The sequence below is a fragment of the Schistocerca americana genome, chromosome 2, assembly GCF_021461395.2.
Source record: "Schistocerca americana isolate TAMUIC-IGC-003095 chromosome 2, iqSchAmer2.1, whole genome shotgun sequence".
NCBI classification, from domain to species: domain Eukaryota; kingdom Metazoa; phylum Arthropoda; class Insecta; order Orthoptera; family Acrididae; genus Schistocerca; species Schistocerca americana.
Genome location: NC_060120.1, coordinates 354,558,266 through 354,578,938, shown reverse-complemented (window position 1 = coordinate 354,578,938; position 20,673 = coordinate 354,558,266). Strand labels below are relative to the sequence as shown.

Here is a 20,673-nt window from a genome sequence, read left to right as displayed (position 1 = left end):
AGCAGATAACGTACTGTATCCGCTGATGGCGGCGGATGTAGTGGACAGCCTGGAGAACAGCGTAAAGCTCCGCAGTATAAACCGAACACTGGTCGGGAAGTCGAAAGTGATTTGGGGTGTCGCCAACAATATAGGCACTCCCTACACCTAACAATGTTTTCGAGCCGTCGGTGTAAATAAATGTGGCATTTGTCATTTGTGCACACAGAGAAGCAAATGCCCGACGATAAACAAGTGAAGGGGTACCACCCTTGGGAAATCGACAAAGGTCACGGAGCAGGCAGATCCGGGGACGGAGCCAAGGCGGTGCTGTACCCCAAGTTGTCAAGAAGGTTTTAGGAAAGCGGAAGGAAAGAGAATGGAGCAGTTGACGGAAGCGGACTCCCGGTGGTAGTAGGGAGGAGGGGCGGCCTGCATACCCTACATCAAAGGAGGCGTCGAAAAAAAGTCATGGGCTGGATTAGCAGGCATGGAAGACAGATGGCTAGCATAACGACTCAGAAGGACTGCTCGCCGATTGGACAGCGGAGGTTCAGCAGTCTCGGCATAAAGGCTTTCCACAGGGCTGGTGTAAAAAGCTTCAGACACTAAACGTAATCCACGGTGGTGGATAGAGTCGAGACGCCGAAGAATAGACGGCCGAGCAGAGGAGTAGACTATGCTTTCATAGTCCAATTTCGAGCGCACTAAGGCGCGATAGAGGCGGAGAAGGACCACCCGGTCCGCTCCCCAGGAGGTACCATTCAGGACACGGAGGGTGTTAAGGGATCGCAGACAGCGAGCCGAAAGATAGGAAACATGGGAGGACCAGCACAGTTTTCTGTCAAACATAAGACCCAAGAATTTAGCAACGTTTGAAAACGGAAGGTTGACAGGACCTAGATGTAAGGAGGGCGGAAGAAACACCTTAATGTCGCCAAAAATTAACACAAACGGTCTTACTGGGAGAAAAACGGAAGCCGGTTTCGATGCTCCAAGAGTGGAGGCGATCGAGACATCCTTGAAGACGTCGTTCAAGAAGGCTGGTCCGTTGAGAGCTGTAGTAGATCGCAAAATCGTCCACAAAGAGGGAGCCCGAGACATCAGGAAGGAGACAATCCATAATTGGATTGATGGCAATGGCAAACAGTACAACAATCAGCACGGAGCCCTGGGGTACCCCGTTTTCTTGGGAGAAAGTACGGGAGAGAGTAGTGTTCACCCGCACCCTAAATGTGCGCTCTGCCATAAATTCGCGAAGAAAAAGGGGCAGCAGACCTCGAAAGCCCCAAAAGAACAGTGTGCGGAGGATGCCTGTCCTCCAACAGGTATCGTATGCTCTCTCCAGATCAAAAAATATTGCTACTGTTGGGCGTTTCCGGAGAAAATTGTTCATGATATAAGTGGAGAGAGCAACAAGATGGTCAACTGCAGAACGATGCTTTCGGAATCCGCATTGGGCAGGTGTTAAAAGACTGCGGGATTCCAGCCACCACGCTAAACGGTAATCCACCATATGCTCCAAAACCTTACAGACACTACTCGTGAGAGAAATGGGGCGATAGCTAGAGGGGAGATGTTTGTCCTTTCCAGGTTTCGGAACAGGAACGACGATAGCTTCCCGCCATCGTCTGGGAAAAGTACTGTCGGTCCAAATTCGATTATAAAGGCGAAGGAGGTAACGCAGACTATGGGTTGTTAAATGCAGCAACATTTGGACGTGGATACCATCCGGTCCTGGGGCGGAGGAGCGAGAAGAAGAGAGTGCATGTTGAAGTTCCCACAAGGAGAAAACAGTATTGTAGCTTTCGCGATTTTGAGACGAGAAAGCAAGAGGTCGCACTTCCGCTGCACGTTTCTTCGGGAGAAACGCTGGCGGGTAATTTGAAGCGCTCGAAATCTCAGCAAAGTGCTGACCCAACGAGTTAGAAATTGCGACGGGGTCCACTAATGTGTCATGCGCGACAGTGAGCCCAGAGACCGGGGAGAAACTAGGCGCGCCTGAGAACCGTCGAAGCCGACTCCAAACTTCCGAGGAGGGAGTGAAGGTGTTAAATGAGCTAATAAAGAATTTCCAGCTTGCCTTCTTGCTATCACGGATGACACGACGGCATCGCGCTCGGAACTGCTTATAGCAAATACAGTTGGCCAAAGTAGGATGGTGGCGGAAAACGTGGAGAGCACGTCGCCGCTCACGTATTGCATCATGGCATGCCTCGTTCCACCAAGGAACTGGGGGGTGCCGGGGCAATTCGGAGGTGCGTGGTATTGAATGTTCCGCAGCTGTAAGAATAACGTCGGTAATATGTGTGACTTCATCATCGACGCTGGGAAAGTGACGGTTATCGAAAGTCGCTAGAGACGAAAAAAGTGTCCAATCGGCTTGGGCAAACTTCCAGCGTTGCGGGTGCATGTAGGGCAGTTGAGGCTGCAGTCTAAGGACACATGGAAAGTGGTCACTCGAGTGTGTATCATCAAGGGCGAACCATTTGAAGCGCCGAGCTAGAGGAACAGAACCGACCGCAAGGTCCAAATGAGATAAATTTGTCGTGGAGGCAGACAAAAATGTAGGGACCCCAGTGTTGAGGCAAACTAGATCTGCTTGGTGGAAGACGTCTAGCAATAGTGAGCCACGTGGACAAGGATGTGGAGATCCCCAAAGCGGGTGGTGGGCATTGAAGTCCCCAACCAGCAAATATGGGGGTGGAAGCTGACCAAGAAGATGAAGGAGATCAGCTCGTCCCATTGGTGTGGACGATGGAATGTATACAGTACAAATAGAGAACGTGTATTCGGAAAGGGAAAGACGGACGGCGACAGCTTCGAAGGAAGTGTTTAAATGGATTGGGTGATAATGGAGAGTTTCATGGAGAAGAATCACGAGTCCTCCATGTGCTGGAGTGCCTTCAACAGAGGGGAGATCATATCGGACGGACTGAAAATGAGGGAGAACAAAGCGGTCATGGGGACGCAGCTTTGTTTCCTGAAGACAGAAGATGACCGGCGAGTAGGATCGTAAGAGGATTGACAATTCATCCCAATTGGTTCGAATACCGCGGATATTCCAGTGGATAATGGACATAGGATGAACAGAAAATGGAGGAATGTGACCAAGGTCGCTGTCAACTCAACGACTGCTCTGAGCTTGCGACCGACAGCATTGAATGGCCTTCAGCCGAAGGCAGAAGATCCTGATCCATAGGTTGGTCAGGAGCAGCTCCTGCCACCAGCGATCGGCCGGTTGATCGGCCGCCAGCAGTGCGCCTCGGCGACACAGAAGACGGCCGAGGGCGATTTCCGCCAGGTGGTGCTGTAGATGGGACACGCCTTGGCGGAGAAGGAGAGGAACTGGGTTTCTTTGTAGCCTTCTTGGAAGTATGATGTTTATAGGAAGGAGGAACCGATGGTTGGGAAGTTGCCGTACGTAAAAACTCTTCACGAGTATGCTCTTTTTTCGAAGTCTTTGTGTCTGATTTTTGGGCTCGAGATTTAGCAGAACTCGACGAAGGGTGAGCCAGAGAGTGGGCAGGCGAAAGTGGTGAGGTTGAACGGGCGATCTTTGCGCTGGCCGATCTGACGACCGTGGCACTAAAGGTGAGGTCGCAAGTCTGTGTGGCCGCCTCCTTTGTTGGCCGAGGAGAAGCAAGGACAGTGCTGTATTTTCCTTTCTGAGGCACGGTGGGCTGTCGACTGGCGAATAATTTTCGAGCAGCAAAGGTCGACACCTTTTCCTTTACTCTAATTTCCTGGATGAGCTTTTCGTCCTTAAAAACGGGACAATCGCGAGAGGAAGCAGCGTGGTCACCCATACAGTTGATGCAGCGAGGGGATGGAGGTGGACAAGCACCCTCATGGGCATCCTTGCCACACGTAACACATTTGGCCGGATTGGAACAGGACTGGCTGGTGTGACTGAACCGCTGACACCGATAGCAACGCGTAGGGTTTGGGACGTAGGGGCGAACGGAAATTATCTCATAGCCTGCTTTGATTTTCGATGGGAGTTGAACTTTGTCAAATGTCAAGAAGACAGTGCAGGTTGGAATGATGTTCGTGTCAACCCTTTTCATAACCCTATGAACAGCCGTTACGCACTGGTCAGACAGGTAGTGCTGAATTTCTTCGTCAGACAATCCATCGAGGGAGCGTGTATAAACGACTCCACGCGAGGAATTTAAAGTACGGTGCGGTAATTTTTGTGCCTGTAGGGCACTGACTGTTTCTAACAACAGGGTGCCATTCCGTAATCTGGAACAAGACTTTACAGGACCTGCAATTGCGTCGACACCTTTCTGAATAATGAAAGGGTTGACCGTGGAGAAGTCGTGACCTTCGTGAGACCGAGAAACAACAAGGAACTGTGGCAACGATGGAAGAACTGACTGTGGCTGAGACTCGGTGAACTTACGTTTGTGAGCAGACATAGTGGAAGGTGAGGAAACCATTGCGGAAGAATTCCCCGTGATTACCGGCGTCTCCGATGGCACGCTCCTCCCTTGTGGGGGCCCTCTCTGAGGGCACTCCCGCCTTAGGTGATTGTTCACACCTCAGGTCACACCTCCCGACAAACGGACGGAGGGACCAATCGGCACTTTCCGAAGGTATCAGCTCGGGTAATCACCCCTCCCTGGGCCTGGCTGTTACCAGGGGGTACGTACGTGTCCTACCTGTCTACCCGGGGCGGGGAATTACGCGTTACCCCGTCACCGGCTACGCATAGAAGTGCATGGGTCGGCCTTCAGACACGCACAGGAAGGAAGAAAGAGAAAGGAAAGAAGAGAGGTCTCAAACGCCGCAGCAGAGAAAAGGGTAAAGAGAAGAGGTAAGGAAAAGAGAAGGACAAAGGAAGGATGAAGACATACAAGCAAGGAAGGCGAAGAATGCGGTACATTTACAAGCGTCCGTCTCCGGACATAGGCACAAACCATACTCCCAGAGGGGGAGAAAGGGAAGGAAAGAGCCAGAGGTGAGGGGGGGGGGGGGGGGGGGCGAAGATGGGGGATGGGGAAGGATGCGGAAAGGGAAGGTATGCAGCCCGGAAAGGAAGGAAGGCCATATTAGCTCGGGGTCCCGTGCTCGCTACGCACGTATCCACAAAAAGGGGGGGGGGGGGTGAGGGGGTGTTGCTCCTGAAGTAGGTGGTGCAGGAACAATAGGGAGAGAAGAGCCCCCAACCATCACGGTGACAAGTGTAGTCTCCTGGTTCTGAGAGGTGACAGGAATGCAAGGAACTGATGGGGCAACAACTGTTCTCGTAGCAGCAGCGTATGAGGTGGTCATAGCCACAGGATGTAGGCACTAAAATTTCTGCTTAGCCTCAGTGTAGTTCAGTCGGTCTAGGGTCTTATATTCCATGATTTCCCTCTCTTTATGTAAAATCCTGCAGTGTGGCGAGCAAGGTGAATAATGCTCTCTGCACTTGACATGGATGGGGAGCGGGGCACATGGAGTATTGGGATGTGATGGACGTCCACAGTCTTGACAGCTGGGGCTGGAAGTACAGCAGGAAGACATACGGCCAAACTTCCAGCACTTAAAGTACCGCATAGGGGGAGGGATATATGGCTTGACGTCATAGCAGTAGACCATCACCTTGACCTTCTTGGGCAACGTGTCACTCTCTAAGGCCAAGATGAAGGCACCTTGGGCAACGTGTCACTCTCTAAGGCCAAGATGAAGGCATCAGTGGCAACCTGATTATACCTCGGATCCCGATAGATGCAACGGACGAAATGAACACCTCGCCGCTCTAAACTGGCGCGCAGCTCATTGCCAGACGGCAAAATAAGGTCCCTGTGGAATATAATACCCTGGATCGTATTTAAGCTCTTATGGGGTGTGATAGTAACACATGCCAAGCAAGTAATGCCCGTGACTGGGCAGAGGATGCTGTTTTTATCAAAACCCAGAGCACATTTTGGAAAAGCCCTCCACTTCCCCAAACTTGTCCTCCAAATGCTCCACAAAAAAGACTGAGGCTTCATGGGCATGAAAGATTCTCCGTCAACTCTCGTACATGCGAGGTACTGGGATGAATAAGCTTCACTGCCATCCTTAGCCTTGCATTCCTCCCATGGTGTGGCCAGGGAGGGGAATGACTTGGGGTCATGTCTCTTAGCATTGACGTTAGACTCTGCCGGCTTAGAGACTCCTGGCGGCAGACCAACAGCAAGAGATGGCGTACTAGGCTTCATGACGTGTCATCCGCTCTGATCCCACCTACTGCGACCAGAAGGCCTCTCCACGGGCACCACACAACCACAGCAAAGGCCACCTGGCAGGATGGCCATTGCCGGGAATAACGATGCCCCAGGGTGATGGGCATCTACGCCTTGGCATACGTGGGGAGTTAACGGCGCAAGCATCAGCAAAGCGATCCCCGTGTAGTCAGGCGGCTACAACCAACAGGGTACATGGCGGCCCAACCACAACGGACTGGTTAAAGTGCTGGATATGAGGTGCAAAGAAGTCCATCATCATCGTTGGCACAGAAAGTGACACTACATAGTGCTTGGTGGAAAAGGTGTCATCGCCCAAGAGATGGAGAATGGGCGGGACTGCAATGCGACGACGAGAAAGTGGGCTAAAGATCTCTATACATGATCGACACGATGCACCATGTAAAGCACCCTTCTCCAATTGGCTTGCTCTTCAGGCAAATTTTGAGAAATGGAGGTCAAACCTGACAGGGGACCATCACAAAGGCCGAAACATGAGAGACTAAAAGCAGTCGCCTCTTACGACAGGCAAAAATACCTCGGGCCTATTCTAATCCCGGGCCCCTAGGGAGGCGCCAAATTGTGAGCCAGAAATGTTATAATTATTTTTTTAATTTTTAATGAGTTATTTTTGATTTTATGGTATTAGGAATGACAGTTCTATCTGCTATGTGACATTCACAAAACTAAGGCAATTCGTACAAAATGTGTGTCAGTCTCTTTTAGTTCTAGTGACTTCTTATTTGAAAGACAATCCTCAACCAGCCAATGTGCATTAAACAATAAGTTTTTAGTCAGTTCAAATGAGAAGTTATTTAGCATCTCTTAAAGCCTGCACTGGGCTACAAGATTTTCACCTTTCATGCACATGAAGCGGCTTGGCTCTAACCAACGACTGTCACAAAACTTCAAGAACGTGTCACATGCAGGCTATAATTTCGGGTGCCAGAATTTTACACACATGGAATTTGTCAATTACTGAAAATAAGATAAATGTTAGGACAAAATTTTACTTGTTGAGGTGCGGAAGGTAGTATCTCTAGTGTGGATGACTAACATTGAGAATGGCAGTAGCATTAAGTTGGTAGTCAGTCAGTTGCTGGTCTTCCCCTAAATCTCACCCTGAACACATATCTACAAAATCTGTTTCATGCACAATTAAGAGTTTCCAATTGACTATTTGTCATAAAGTAGATAAAAGCATAGCACTTGCAGGACAAAACACTCAGACGCAAATTTGTAAGTCCCACTGCAAATCAAGTACTGTCAAACTTACATTCATTGCTAACATTGTCAACATTATTATAACCTGGATCACCAAAATTTCAGCATCATGTATTTTCAAAGGTACACACATATATTTTTACGCTTTCTTGACATAACAGATACCATCATCTGCATATTTCACTCTACGTCTAATTCACCAGTGAACAGTAGTCATGGAAAGTTTGTATCCTTTCCACTCAATTCATCGTTTAACAACCCTCAAATTAATGGTAAACATACATATCCACACAGAATAACTGCACAGTTAATCCCAACAATGCTTTTCCATTTTCCAAACACACAGAAATTACTTATTTATTATTATTATTGACTATTTCAAAACAACTTCCTCACCAGGGCTATGAAATGCTTTTGAAATCAAGTCCCTGACCATTCACACTATTTTCACCATACCTCATAAGAATAGATCTTAACACCACAAAATCCTCATTAAACCCCACGAAACAAGGAATGGCAGCATGTAACTCATGACACACATCTGAGAGGAACAGCAGCATGAATTCCTGCCCAGCCACTCTTATTTCTACACAATGCCATTCCTCTAAGCTACAGTCAAATGTGTACCCTTATTTCAGATTTCTCAACTGTGCTCTGTAACACTAATGGGAAAGGATTTGTAATCTTGACTATCACTAGATGTTATGCCCATCCTGTAACAACTTTGATCCTGTGGTCCGTCTACCATTCCTTTTAACCTTTAAAGAAATAGATTTTTTGGGTCCTTTTGAAAACCTAAAGGATGACCAAACTGAAATAGACCACATCTGTCATCTTCTCGAATGTACGAAAAGTGTGTTCTATATTCAAATAATTTCCATTTGGATAACTTATTTTAGCACAATTTTGTAAATATTAGAATACAATCCAGAAAACAAACACTGTTACTTCATCATTTTAAAACAGCTGAAATATGTTTCAGCAGTCAGTAATTACCTGGCACTATGTCTGATGATAGCTCCTAGATTTAAAAATATGCCATGCACTATTCAAATGCGCATTGGAACAAAAAGTACAGTAACTGACTTAAATCACTTAACAAGGGACAAAAATTATGAACAACAGAAGCAATTCACTGAGGGGGTATATTACAAGGATTAACACTTGTGAAAGAAATTGTAACCCAATGTGCTTAAATTTATGTAGTGTCGAAGCAGAATGTGCCAAATTGTTGGTGTATCAGATACACTACTCATTACTCACTACTTTCATGTAAAGAAGCACAAAAACAGTACTTACCTACAGCAGCTGTAGTTCCAATGACAGCAAAAATACATAAAAATGAATTTTCAGTCATTAGTTAAGAAAATGGCAGATAGCATGCTGGTCTCAAACTGCTTGTGCTGCTCCTTATTTGGAAAATTGATATTTTAAAGGCAAACAAGTGAACAAAATGGTTAGGTGTAAGAGTGGATCTATCAGGATAGAAAATCAGTTTATGCACAACAGTATTCCTTTACCTCAGAATGCCGCATCATTCCATATATATTACACTGTAACATTTTTAACTCAACAAAAATAAGTTTTGATCCATTTGTCAAAAGTATGATGATGAATGAAGTCTTTATATATAAAGTTTCACACTGAAACTATGCCCGAATGGAAACAACATACTGCTTCAGGGAATAGATGCTACATCCTGTAATTTAATCAATATGATGATCACTACACATGGAAAAGTAGAGTGGTATAAGTCAACAGTAGAGGAGAAACATTCTCACGACTAAAGGCATAAATGTGCTTCACACACAAAAAATAATAAAAAAACCAACTCTCAGATGAGGTGTCACAGAAGATGTGCAAATGCACTTTGTGTACCCCATAATAGACTGGTGTGTGTATCACAGGTGTTGATGTCCTACTGTGACCAATTCTCTCTTTCTAGTTGTGACAAGCAAAACTAAGCAAAATAAAGTCTTTCTCCAAAGATAATCACCGTAATCTGTCACAGAGCACACTCATGAAGTGTCTTAACCACACTAACGGTAGGCACGGCTCATAATTTAAGGAAAGGCTGAGGCAGAGCTGCTCCTAAACAATATATTAGAATAAATTTCTGAATAATATATTACAGAAATTAAATAATCAGAATGCATTTTGCATATTTACCACTCAGATTTAAATAATAATGCTGGTCAATGTTTTTAGAACTTTTGACATGTAATATCAAGTGATATTTTCCGAACACGAAGTAGCGAGTCTTGAGGCTGCACCTCAAAATGCCACTTAGCTCTAGGCGGCAGACATTTGCAGAGTAAGGCTTCCTCAGAGTACAGCTCTTATGGGCGCCATGAAGGCTCTGGTGTTTCAGCCTAATGTTGTCCTAGCAATCTGCACAAAATTTTCATGTGCAGCACTTACATCAACAGGGAACAAACAGAGCTGCTGGAAGTTAACTAAGTCCCTGTCTCCGTATATCTATTATGCTTTGATGTTTCATTAAGCTAACGTTTAGTATTAAAGTTTTGATACTGTTTTAGAGTTTTTTTTGTTTCTGCCATTGACTTTTAAGTCCACTGTCTAAATAAGTTTGCAAATGTCTCACCAGAGTGGACTAGAGTATGGTAATATACGTATAGAGAACAGTAATGTAAGTACCACCACCTAGATGGAGTTTCACGAATGATCAGAGAAAAAAAAAACCATGCAAAGTATGTCCTGTTACTTTAGTTTCCTTAGTTGCTGACTGCAGGTAATGTTCTTTATTAGCAAGTTTCTTTTGTGACTGTATTATTCATCAGCGAGTTAATTTCTTGCGAATCACAGCAGCATACCATGAGATTGGAAACAATACAAATTGAGTGTGGAATTTATCAGGTACAATTATGGAACATGCAGTTAGGACGAAAGCGAAGGAACTTGTTGCACCCAGACCACATGTAAACAAATCCAGAACAAAAACATTTTTAATCCAGGCAAGGGTACACATGCTATTTTAACAGAGCAATGTACAATGCAGCTGAGTGGTTGTGTGTGCTATATCACTTAAAACGAATATTTTTGTATTACACAAGTATAAATATGACAAATACACAGTGTAATTTACCATGGAGGTTGCTTGGGTTTCTTATGTCAGCCAATCACAGCACAAGATCAGTGACGTCATGAAAACATCACAGTTTGACATAACACGCCACAGTTTGAGCACACATAACATTAAATGTCTCAAGTTTACAAAAGAAAATACCAGACACATTAAACATGCAGCAAGGCTAACATACACCACATTAAACATCTCTCCAAAACTCATCTTTTGGTATGATTTGTTGGGGTAAACTTGCAGGAAATGTGAATTGGGGGATAAATAAACTACCTATAGATTTTATCTTGGAGTTATCTTTTCATATTATTTAGCAGTGGATTATAAAACGGAAAGAAGGTACAGTTTGTAAACATTTAGCAGAACTGTGATATTGCCCCCCCCCCCCCCCCCAAAAAAATCTTGGCTGTGGTGACAGACTGATCTGTAGCGAGGTCTAGGTCTAGGTCTAGGTCAGTTCCTATCGATAAATGTCTCAGCCTTCCCCACTACGGAAACCAAGAGTTGTACATGGTACTAGGCAATGATCTCCTTTAACACATTGACTGCCATGCGAGTTAAATATAACTCACAGGAAGTATTCTCTTCGGGCCACATGAAGTAAATACAACTCGCAGACATTTTTCTAATTAAAGCTCTGTGGTGCAGTTGTAACTCACAGGAGCATGCCGCGACTGTGTTATAGTAGGTTATGGTGCCAGTAACAAATCATGTTCGTGGTCTACGGTTCTCAAGAGCTCAAGAGTAATTATTGACATTTGAATTCTTGAGTAACTCATATGGCTCAGTCGTATTGAACTTTTCTTCTTTTTATTATTTATTTAGTTTGACGTATTACTTACACAGTAGATTGCAAATCACATACAGTTTTATTAACATTCCTCAACTCTAATTGCAACAATGAAACTGAAAAATTTGGGTCATTCCACTTTGTTTCTCTAATACCTGCATGCACTGTGCTTTATGAAAAACCACTCTACGCTAAAATGTGAGTCACAATTCTTACATTTCCATGCAGTTTGCATTTCTTGACAACTTGCCCTTGTCCAAATTCATTCTTCATTTTTTCGTAGCACACTGTACACCTACGTCTGGCTGCTCCCATGTCCACAAGGGCACAATCTGCAGGTAATGCGGTGGCTTTGCTGAGAGATGTCGGCATCTTCTGTATGTAGTAGTCTCAAAGTCACTTCCTCTGAATTCTGATTGAGATCTTCTTCTTGTTGATGTGTTGGTAAATCACATGAGTAATTTACCAGTGCTGAACCTGTCAGCAATTCAACTGCAAGCTTCCTGTACCATTTCATACCCCACCTTAGACAATGTGAGTATGACTTCATTTGGTCAGAAAGAGCTATAATAGACTGACTGATTATAGTTAATTATCATTGTTGGTTTTTTCTTTGTGCCCTTCCTGGTTTGAACTTTTGTTTCTTCTTCTCCATGAACAGTACTCAGCATCAGAACATCCCTCGTGCCTTTCCATGTCAGTACTACTACACCTGTGGTACTTTCCTTTGCTTTGTGTTCCCCCTTCTTCAGTTTTGCCTGTACATCATCTTGAAGATTCAGTTTTCTGCTTAAGAAAACCAACTAAATGTGTTGACTGTTCAAGAAGCTGGTGTGCTAGATGAACACTTGTGTAAAAATTGCCTATCTATAAGATTCCATCCTCATTTTGTAACCCACTCATAAGGCTCACAACAGAAGTGGCAGAAGAAACACCAGGATTCACATTCTTCCCACAAAATGAATCTTCATATTACAGGTGTAGCCACCCTTTAGACAAAGTTTGAACAATTTAATTACAAATTTATGGCACTTATTCTTTATATACTGAATGAAACTTCCTCAAAATGGCACACGTGTTTCGTCAATGCAAACATCTTTCTGCGGAACAACTGCACTTTGAAATCTCTGCAGTAATTTATCAATAAGAGGTTGAATTTTGAATAAGCGGTGTCCCGGTGGGCACTGGTTGTTATTGGAAAAATGCCACATACGTAAAAGCAGTTCAAAACAACTGCATGACATAACATTTTTTACATTGTTGTGATAGAGCATATTTCTTGACCAATAATTTTGAATCCTCAGTTTTACATTTAGTAACATCCATAACAAAAATCCTAAAAATTGTTCAATTTAAGTTTTGCTGACATCAGTCCACTTTTTCAGTCGTGAATTAACAGTTACTGAATGACTTTCTAAGACTTGTTTTGCGTACAAATTAGTTTGTTGAGTCACATATTCTAAAATTTCATCAGTTACAAAATATCTGAAGAAATCGTATGGTGTCTTGCCTTTGAGAGTTCGTGCAACAGAAGATGACACATTTACACCAGAACTGGAATGAATAAATGTAAAGTTTTTTTAATATTTTTGCCCCATAACTGGCCCCCAGACAATCTCATTGGAGTTTGTTCTAAATGTGTCATCTTCATCTTCAGAACTTTCTGATATTACACTTAGACCCTACTTCAATTGAACCTGAATCAACTGCAGTAGTTATGGCACTAACACGGTTCGAGGTGCTTTGTTGCCTGCTTTTTACAGCTCGTTCTTTGAATGTGGACATAAAACTCTTCTTCCTACCTTCACTGATGTGATTCCATCATCAGACCTTCCGGTTTCACTTCTGGTCTCTTCTCTTAAAAATTTGTCTGAGCTGTCACCAAATAAAGACACAGAATCTTCTTCACTTATGTCCATAACTTCATCAAAAAGCTGCTGTACATGCCTTTGTTCATTTTCATAACTTCTACGAGACATTTTCTTCTGCCACAATATTACTTTGTTACAGAGCAAACAACACTGAATAAAGACTGTAGCAACAGTGCATAAAAGCAATAGTGGAACTGTACACAAACAATGCTGTGGAATGAAAAACTGACAGGAGTACAAACCTAAAATTATTAGTGATACAGTAAATGACAAACCTGGTACCTTTACGCTGGGGCCATGTGAATTGTATGTAACTCTCACAAAAAATTAAAAAAGGTACTAAAATGGCATATTTTCACTTAACAAGTTTGCTTGGAGCAAACTAAAGCAGGATATTGAGAAAAAGTAAATGGCCCCAAGGGGTCAGTAACCCAACTATACCATGGCAGTCAATGTGTTAAAAAACTGTGTATCCATCTGAATGATAAATCACTAGATCAGTACAAATTAATTTGTGAGTAGCAGAAGCAAACATCAAAAAATTCAAATTCCCCGGTCCTCTGTAATTCTACGTTTAATAAAATTAAGCCTGTGAAATTACACCTTGACGCTTTATGCTCAAGCAAAAACAGCCGACATCAAAACAGCAAATGGAATTTTCTGAAAAATAACCAATTTACTTGATACAATTTCAGATTGCGCTGTCTTTTCACACAGTTACACCTGTGTAAATGAAAGACTCTTGACTGACAGGTCACTGGAATTTTCATTGTATTCTTGTCCAGGTATACAGTGTGGGTTATGTTTATGTTAACAGTTTATTACATACTGTCTTCAAATAAAGTCAACCTCTACAACTGTAAGGATGATTGCAAGAAAGAACACCCATGTCTGTCAATGCTTATTATTATTGCATTAAAAATGTGTGTTTTATTCACAAATGTAACAGGCTATTTTTAAGAGCACAAACTTTAATTGTTACAAGGAGACTATCAGCATAACTAATGTATCACCAACATTATGATTGTTTTGACTGCTTCACCTCATTCAGGAGGTGTGTACACCAAGTGGCCTTCTCACTGAATCTAGGACTTCAGCATGCCACCAGCCATGACTGTCCAATACCACTGCCCTCATGACAAATTAGCAATGCTAGCCTGATTACTTCCTTTGTCTGTTTAATGGCATCAACATCTTGTTTATTCTGATTTTTTCCCCATAATCTGTGAACTTTGCTTGTCATGCTAGCGCAATCAAAATTTGATGAACTCATAGCTTACTCCAGATTCTTCCTTGATGGTTGTGCAGAACACAATGCTGACTTTTCCTGTAGTTCTTAATATGGTTCACAAATCTCTTCACATTACTGTCCACCTGCTTAGCTGAGTGGTAACATGCTTGCCTCCCACGCAGCGGGCCTGAGTTGGAGATTCTCTCTGCTCATGGACTGGGTGTTGTGCTGTCATCATTTCATCCTTATCGCCAGCACACGAGTCGCCCAATGTGGCGTCAACTGAAATAAGACTTGCACTCTGTGGCCGAACTTCCATGGATGGGGCCTCTTGGCCAGCAATACCACAAGCTCATTTCATTTTTTTCACAGTACTGTACTACTTCTGTATTATCCATAAAAACATTAAGGTAACTCAGTAACAATTATATTACACTTAGAACTACACTTAAAAGCAAGTTTCTAAAATTTGAAACTGCTAACCATATTTCACTCTCACAAATTGTTTAGAGGCGAGCATTAACAGGAATTTTCATGAAGTATAAGATCTCTAAATAATTTACTTCATGTATAAATGATTTTTTTTACTTCCTGTTAAATGCGAAGTTTTTACACAAGTACAGAACACGGCACTTTTTAGAATGATAATTCAGCCATTGCAGTAACAGATTTGAAAATTAATACACCGCACAACCCAATTTTAATGTAATTTTAACAAAGATCATCAACGGAACTGTGCATTAACCTCAGTGATGCCAACACACCTGTGAAAAACTACTTGTAGAACCCTCTTAAGTCTACAATACTAAAATAGTAACCTATTCAAGCTGGTGATAATTAAGCAGTGTCACTCACAAATAATATTAGTGTGAGACTGAGTAAGATTATTGCATCCTAAATCAGCACACGAATTCTGCTAAAGTTTAAGTTAAGTGAGAGCCCATTATTTACTGGCGGTTTCTTTCCATACATTACAAATGTGAACATATTGTAAAAGATAATACATAACTCAACTAATGCAACTAACAATGTGAAACACATACTGTAACAACATGGTTTCTCTTGCTTGTGATGTGTATTGCCAATCTTCAATTTTGAAGTGACAGAAATTTAAATATTTTCAAGTAATTCTGAAAATGACCTGTTTACTACAAATGCACATTTAAGAAAAATATTGACTTCACTGTAATACACATTTCTACACAAATTCTCTTTCCTCGATTTTCTATACACTTCAGAAATTCCTGTACAGATACACAGTGCAACCAGTTGCCATTAATCAAAGAAACTGAATTAGAAAAATGCTGTATGAAATTTTGAATAGGTTTTCACAGAAAAAACTATTAAGGATTAAGAAAAATGTGCACGAGAATATGTAAGAAGATAATGTGATAACTGCTAAGTTTCATACCGTTTTAAGGTAGCGAAGAGCATACATATGATTAACCAACATGGGGACAGGCAATAACTGTCACGAAAAACATGAGCATAAAACTATAAATATATCCCACAATTCACGCATGTGACACTATAGACCCTGTAATAGGGAGGGCAAGTATCCAGAAAAATTATGTTACACAATTTGAAGGATATCATTAATTGAAATTAATATCAATGTCTGAAGGGTGATCTTGTATTACTGCCATTCAGCAGGGAAATCCAAAAGGATTTCAGTAAAATACTTGAAAAAAAAAAAAAAAAAAAAAAAAAAAAAAAAAAAAAAAAAAAAAAAAAAAAAAAAAAGCATTTAAATAAATGTCGAAACACTGATATTCAGACTATTAGCTGCGACACTCAAAAAAATCTCTGAAGATTTGTAAATTTCGAAAGTGGTTCTATTTCTCCAATATGAATCACTTTTCATTATTTAGCAAAAAATTTACAGAAACTGGATACATCCACACCATTGCTTCATTCCTGAAAATAGGTGCAGTATTTTACACATTTTAGTCATAAAATATAAGAACAGGCCTTAAAAGTAATGTTCTGTAGCCAACACAGGGCTGAGCATCACACTAAGCCACATGAAGGCAAAGGTCATCAAATTCTTAAGGACTGCATAAGCAAACAAAAACTCTAAAATTCTGAGGTAAACTAAGTTATCAGGGAATAAGATGTGAGAAAACTACTTACCAAAAAACATGTTCAGAAGATTTACTTTCCTTAAAATATGAATTTAAATTTTAATTTCCATAAAAAAAAATTAAAAAAAAAAAAATCAGGATTTCAAAGTACCTTTCAAAATTACACATTCATAGCTGCTGTCCTATAAGCTGTTCAATACCACATGCATGAGATAAAAGAGTTTGAAACAGAATGCATTGTCAACCAGCAGCATGCAGCTCAGTGACTTAACTGTGCTTTATTCACTAAAAATACACTTTTTTAATGATAATCAGAAGACAAGAACAGTGTATCTACAAAAGATCCAGACACCCATAAAAAACTTGTCCGTCACAAAATTAAATCTCAAAGGGCACGCTCACTGGCTGTTGACAAAACTCTAGCTTTCACCTCCAATACGTATCACTGATATTAATCTCTTGGCATCACACTGCTATGCACACAATACTTATGGACCTACTGCACAGACAGGAAATATATTCAGATAATTTCCACCTTTGACAATTTTCAGCACCTTCCCTCTCCACAAAGGGTTCATTAATATAAAAACGAATATTAACACACGTGGATTTATTTCACCACTAAATCGCTTAAATTACCATAAAATTTAAATTTACTATGAACACAAAGAATTTGAGTATAAAACGTGACGGTATGTCCATACCGTACCTGTTTCCAAAATATGTTAAAAATTAATAGCAATCCCTACATCATTTTAATTGACTTACCGGGAACACCAAGTCTGTATGTTTTCTGAACATATTTCAGCCCATGTACAATTTCTCTCTGCACAATAAAGTCTATACGTATTCTGTATGATACACCCTCTTTGATCACAAAGACCTGCAATGATTAAAAGATTAGGTTTATTTACTTTAACTACAGTACAGTGACATTATGTGATACAAGTGATATGATACCTGTTTTTTTAGCTGTGTGAGATCTCCAGTTAAATCAAGTTCAACATCCGGCCTGTCAGTTACACACAGAACAAGCTTTTTCACGATTACTTTTCTAGGGTCATCCGGATCTGTAAGGAATCAAAGTATATCAGTTAACTGTAATAGAAAAAATATGCAAATTCTCATGCGACTAACTAGGTAGTAACTTACCAACAATAATTTTGCCTTCCTTCGCTTCTCCCAAAAGCGCTTCCTTATATTTTCTGAGACTTTCATCCTCTTTATCGGCTTCCAGGAGTTCTTCTATTGTCTTCTCTGGGGGAGGTTTATAATTTGTATCAATCTCATCTTCGGGTGTATTTATATGAAGATCTTCAATTCCTTCTGCTGCCGTATCGGCCATATTCAGCTAAACACTGCAAATAAATGACTCTCAGATTTTCAGTAAAATTTCTGTGCGACTTCTGAACAAAAACCTCTCGCTTGGAATCCTTTGCAACTATAAACAGCAAATCTATGAGACCCTGTCAAATGACTTTCTGATGTTACTCATGGGTACTTCAGAGACATAAACGTGAATGGAAACACTTCAGTTGCATCGACCGGTCACTATACAAGATCGTACGTCCTGCTACCAAACTGTGATGGAAAAATTGCAACGTACACAATTAAAACTATTTCTCTGTTTTATACATACCTCAATAACCCAAGAGTAACAGTACCAAATCAACAAACCAAATCTGGAAACCACCAAACTGACTCCACCTAGTTACAAAGCAATTCGCGTGAAAGATGATACATCCAATGGATCTGGCATTTCTACAAACGTGACTACTCTGACACCCGCACCTTCAATCAAGAACGCCAGACCCCACGATAACGGCGCAAAACCCAGCAGCACCAGCAATTTCACCACTAATAATTTCGAATGTAGGATAAGAATAATGAGTTGATCAACCGAAATTTAGACGATCACTGAGGTTTTCTGCATAGAAGCATATTACACCAGCCCCCCTGATTTGCAGGAGGCCTTGATTTTCGCATGAAATAAAAATAAACATAGATCAGATTTGAAAAAGCATTAAGTACAGGTATAGAAACCAAACTATACAACAGTTTACCACGAAATCTGAGAGCATGCGTAATTATTTGAGAATTCAGTAAGGCACCTCCTAAATCATTACTATTTCTTCTGTATAGACTTCCCGGAATTATTTCGATTTGGGTACACGCCATCCAGTCGGTAGCATATTACGTAAGTTGTGTACCTGATGAATAAAAATACATTTGTGGAGGTAAACACAGAGCTCATAATAGATAGTAACAGATCATAATTATTAACACACAGTACTATGGTTTTAAACACAGGTATATTTGATATGATTCGCTTCTGTTTTTATTTAGTCCTGTTAAATTACTATCTGTATAGATTGTATTTAATGTAGGACAAGTCAATGAATACCACACATCTCAAGTAACTTCCACGACATGAATTTGACCCTCACTACCCCATCAGAAATAATGTCCATCATAAAATCTTTAAAATCAAAAACGTCTAGTGGGTATGATGAAATATCAGCAAAGTTAATTAAAGAATGCGATTCTGAGCTAAGTAACACATAAAGCTATCTGTGTAACTATTCGTTTATCAGGAGAATATTTCCTGAATTGTTGAAATATGCTGAAGTTGAGCCACTGTTTAAGAAGGGAGATAAAGAAATAGCATCAAATTTTTGTCCAATTTCACTGTCGCCAGCATTCTCAAAAATTTTAGAAAAAGTAATGTAAAATTGACTTTATAACCATCTTACCTCAAATAACATGTTGTCAGAGTCGCAGTTCGGATTTCTAAAGGGTTCTGATATTGAGAAGGCTATCTACACTTACAGTGAAAATGTGCTTAATTCATTAGACAAAAAATTGCAGGCAACTGGTATATTCTGTGATCTGTCAAAGGCATTTGACTCTGTAAATGACAATATCCTTTTAAATAAATTAGAATATTATAGTGTAACAGCAAATGCTGCAAAATGGTTCAAATCTTATATCACTGGCAGGAAGCAAAGAGTGTTATTAGGAAAGAGACATGTATCAAGCTATCAGGCATCATCCAACTGGGAACTAATTACATGTGGGGTCCCACAAGGTTCCATTTCGGGGCCCTTACTTTTTCTTGTGTATATCAATGACCTTTCATCAGTAATATTATCAGATGCCAAGTTCGTTTTGTTTGCGATGATACAAACATTGCAATAAATAGCAAATCAAGTGTAGTCTTAGAAAGATCAGCTAATAAAATATTTGTGGACATTAATCACTGGTTCCTAGCCAATTCTTAGGTTACTAAACTTGGAAAAAACACACTACATGCAATTCAGAACATGTAATGGGTGTCCCACGAGTATATGCCTGACAAGCAGATAGAAGAAGTGGAGAGTGTTAAATTCTTGGAATTACAGCTTGATAATAAATTCAACTGGGAGGAGCACACCACAGAACTGCTGAAGTGTCTTAATAAATCTCTATTTGCGATGGGAATTGTGTCAGACATAGGGGATATAAAAATGAAAAAAGCTGGCATATTATGCTTACTTTCATTCCATAAAGTCATATGGGATTATTTTATGGGGTAATTCATCAAGCCAATCTAAAGTTTTCCGGGCACAAAAACGTGCAGTAAGAGTTATATGTGGTGTGAACTCAAGAACATTGTGCAGAAGCCTGTTTAGGGGACTAGGGATACTAACTACTGCTTCCCAATATATTTATTCCTTAATGAAATTTGTCATTAAAAATATATCACTTTTTCAAACCAACATCTCAATTCATGGAATCAATACTAGAAATTAGAATAATCTTCACAAGGATTTAAAGTCACTTAGTCTTGTGCAAAAAGGTGTGCATTATTCAGAAACACACATTTTCAGCAGCCATTAAAAGTTTAACAACCTATGAAATTGAGTTTAAGAGAAGCCTAAAGGATTTACTGTTGGCCAACTCCATCTACTCCATTGCTGAATTTCTCAGTAAAACCAACTGATTTGTGTGTATAAGTACAATATAACTTGTGCACAATTTCAGTGCAGTAATGTCTTCATTGGAAATGTGTGTGTGTGTGTGTGTGTGTGTGTGTGTGTGTGTGTGTGTGTGTGTGTGTGAGTACAATCTAACTTCTGCACCATTTCAGTGCAGTAATGTGTTCATTGTAAATAAGTATTATAGTAGTTGTATTAC

The 20,673-nt window shown here is 41.0% G+C and overlaps 1 protein-coding gene across 2 annotated transcripts in view; it reads right to left on the bottom strand.

Annotated features, from left to right (window-relative positions):
- The window catches only part of LOC124595163 (rho GDP-dissociation inhibitor 1), a 30,103-nt gene extending 11,813 nt beyond the window's left edge, over positions 1-18,290 (bottom strand). Inside the window, exons 1-5 of one of the 2 annotated variants that reach the window (XM_047133773.1) lie at positions 18,137-18,290; positions 17,650-17,855; positions 17,458-17,567; positions 17,266-17,380; positions 8,721-8,729 (exon numbers count right to left, since the gene is read on the bottom strand). In XM_047133773.1, the coding sequence (XP_046989729.1) occupies positions 8,721-8,729; positions 17,266-17,380; positions 17,458-17,567; positions 17,650-17,842 (427 nt within the window). In that variant the 5' untranslated portion in view covers positions 17,843-17,855; positions 18,137-18,290. The remainder of the gene's footprint in view (positions 1-8,720; positions 8,730-17,265; positions 17,381-17,457; positions 17,568-17,649; positions 17,856-18,136) is intronic. The other variant, XM_047133774.1, reaches the window with a different exon arrangement.
- Between the last annotated feature and the right edge of the window lie 2,383 nt (positions 18,291-20,673).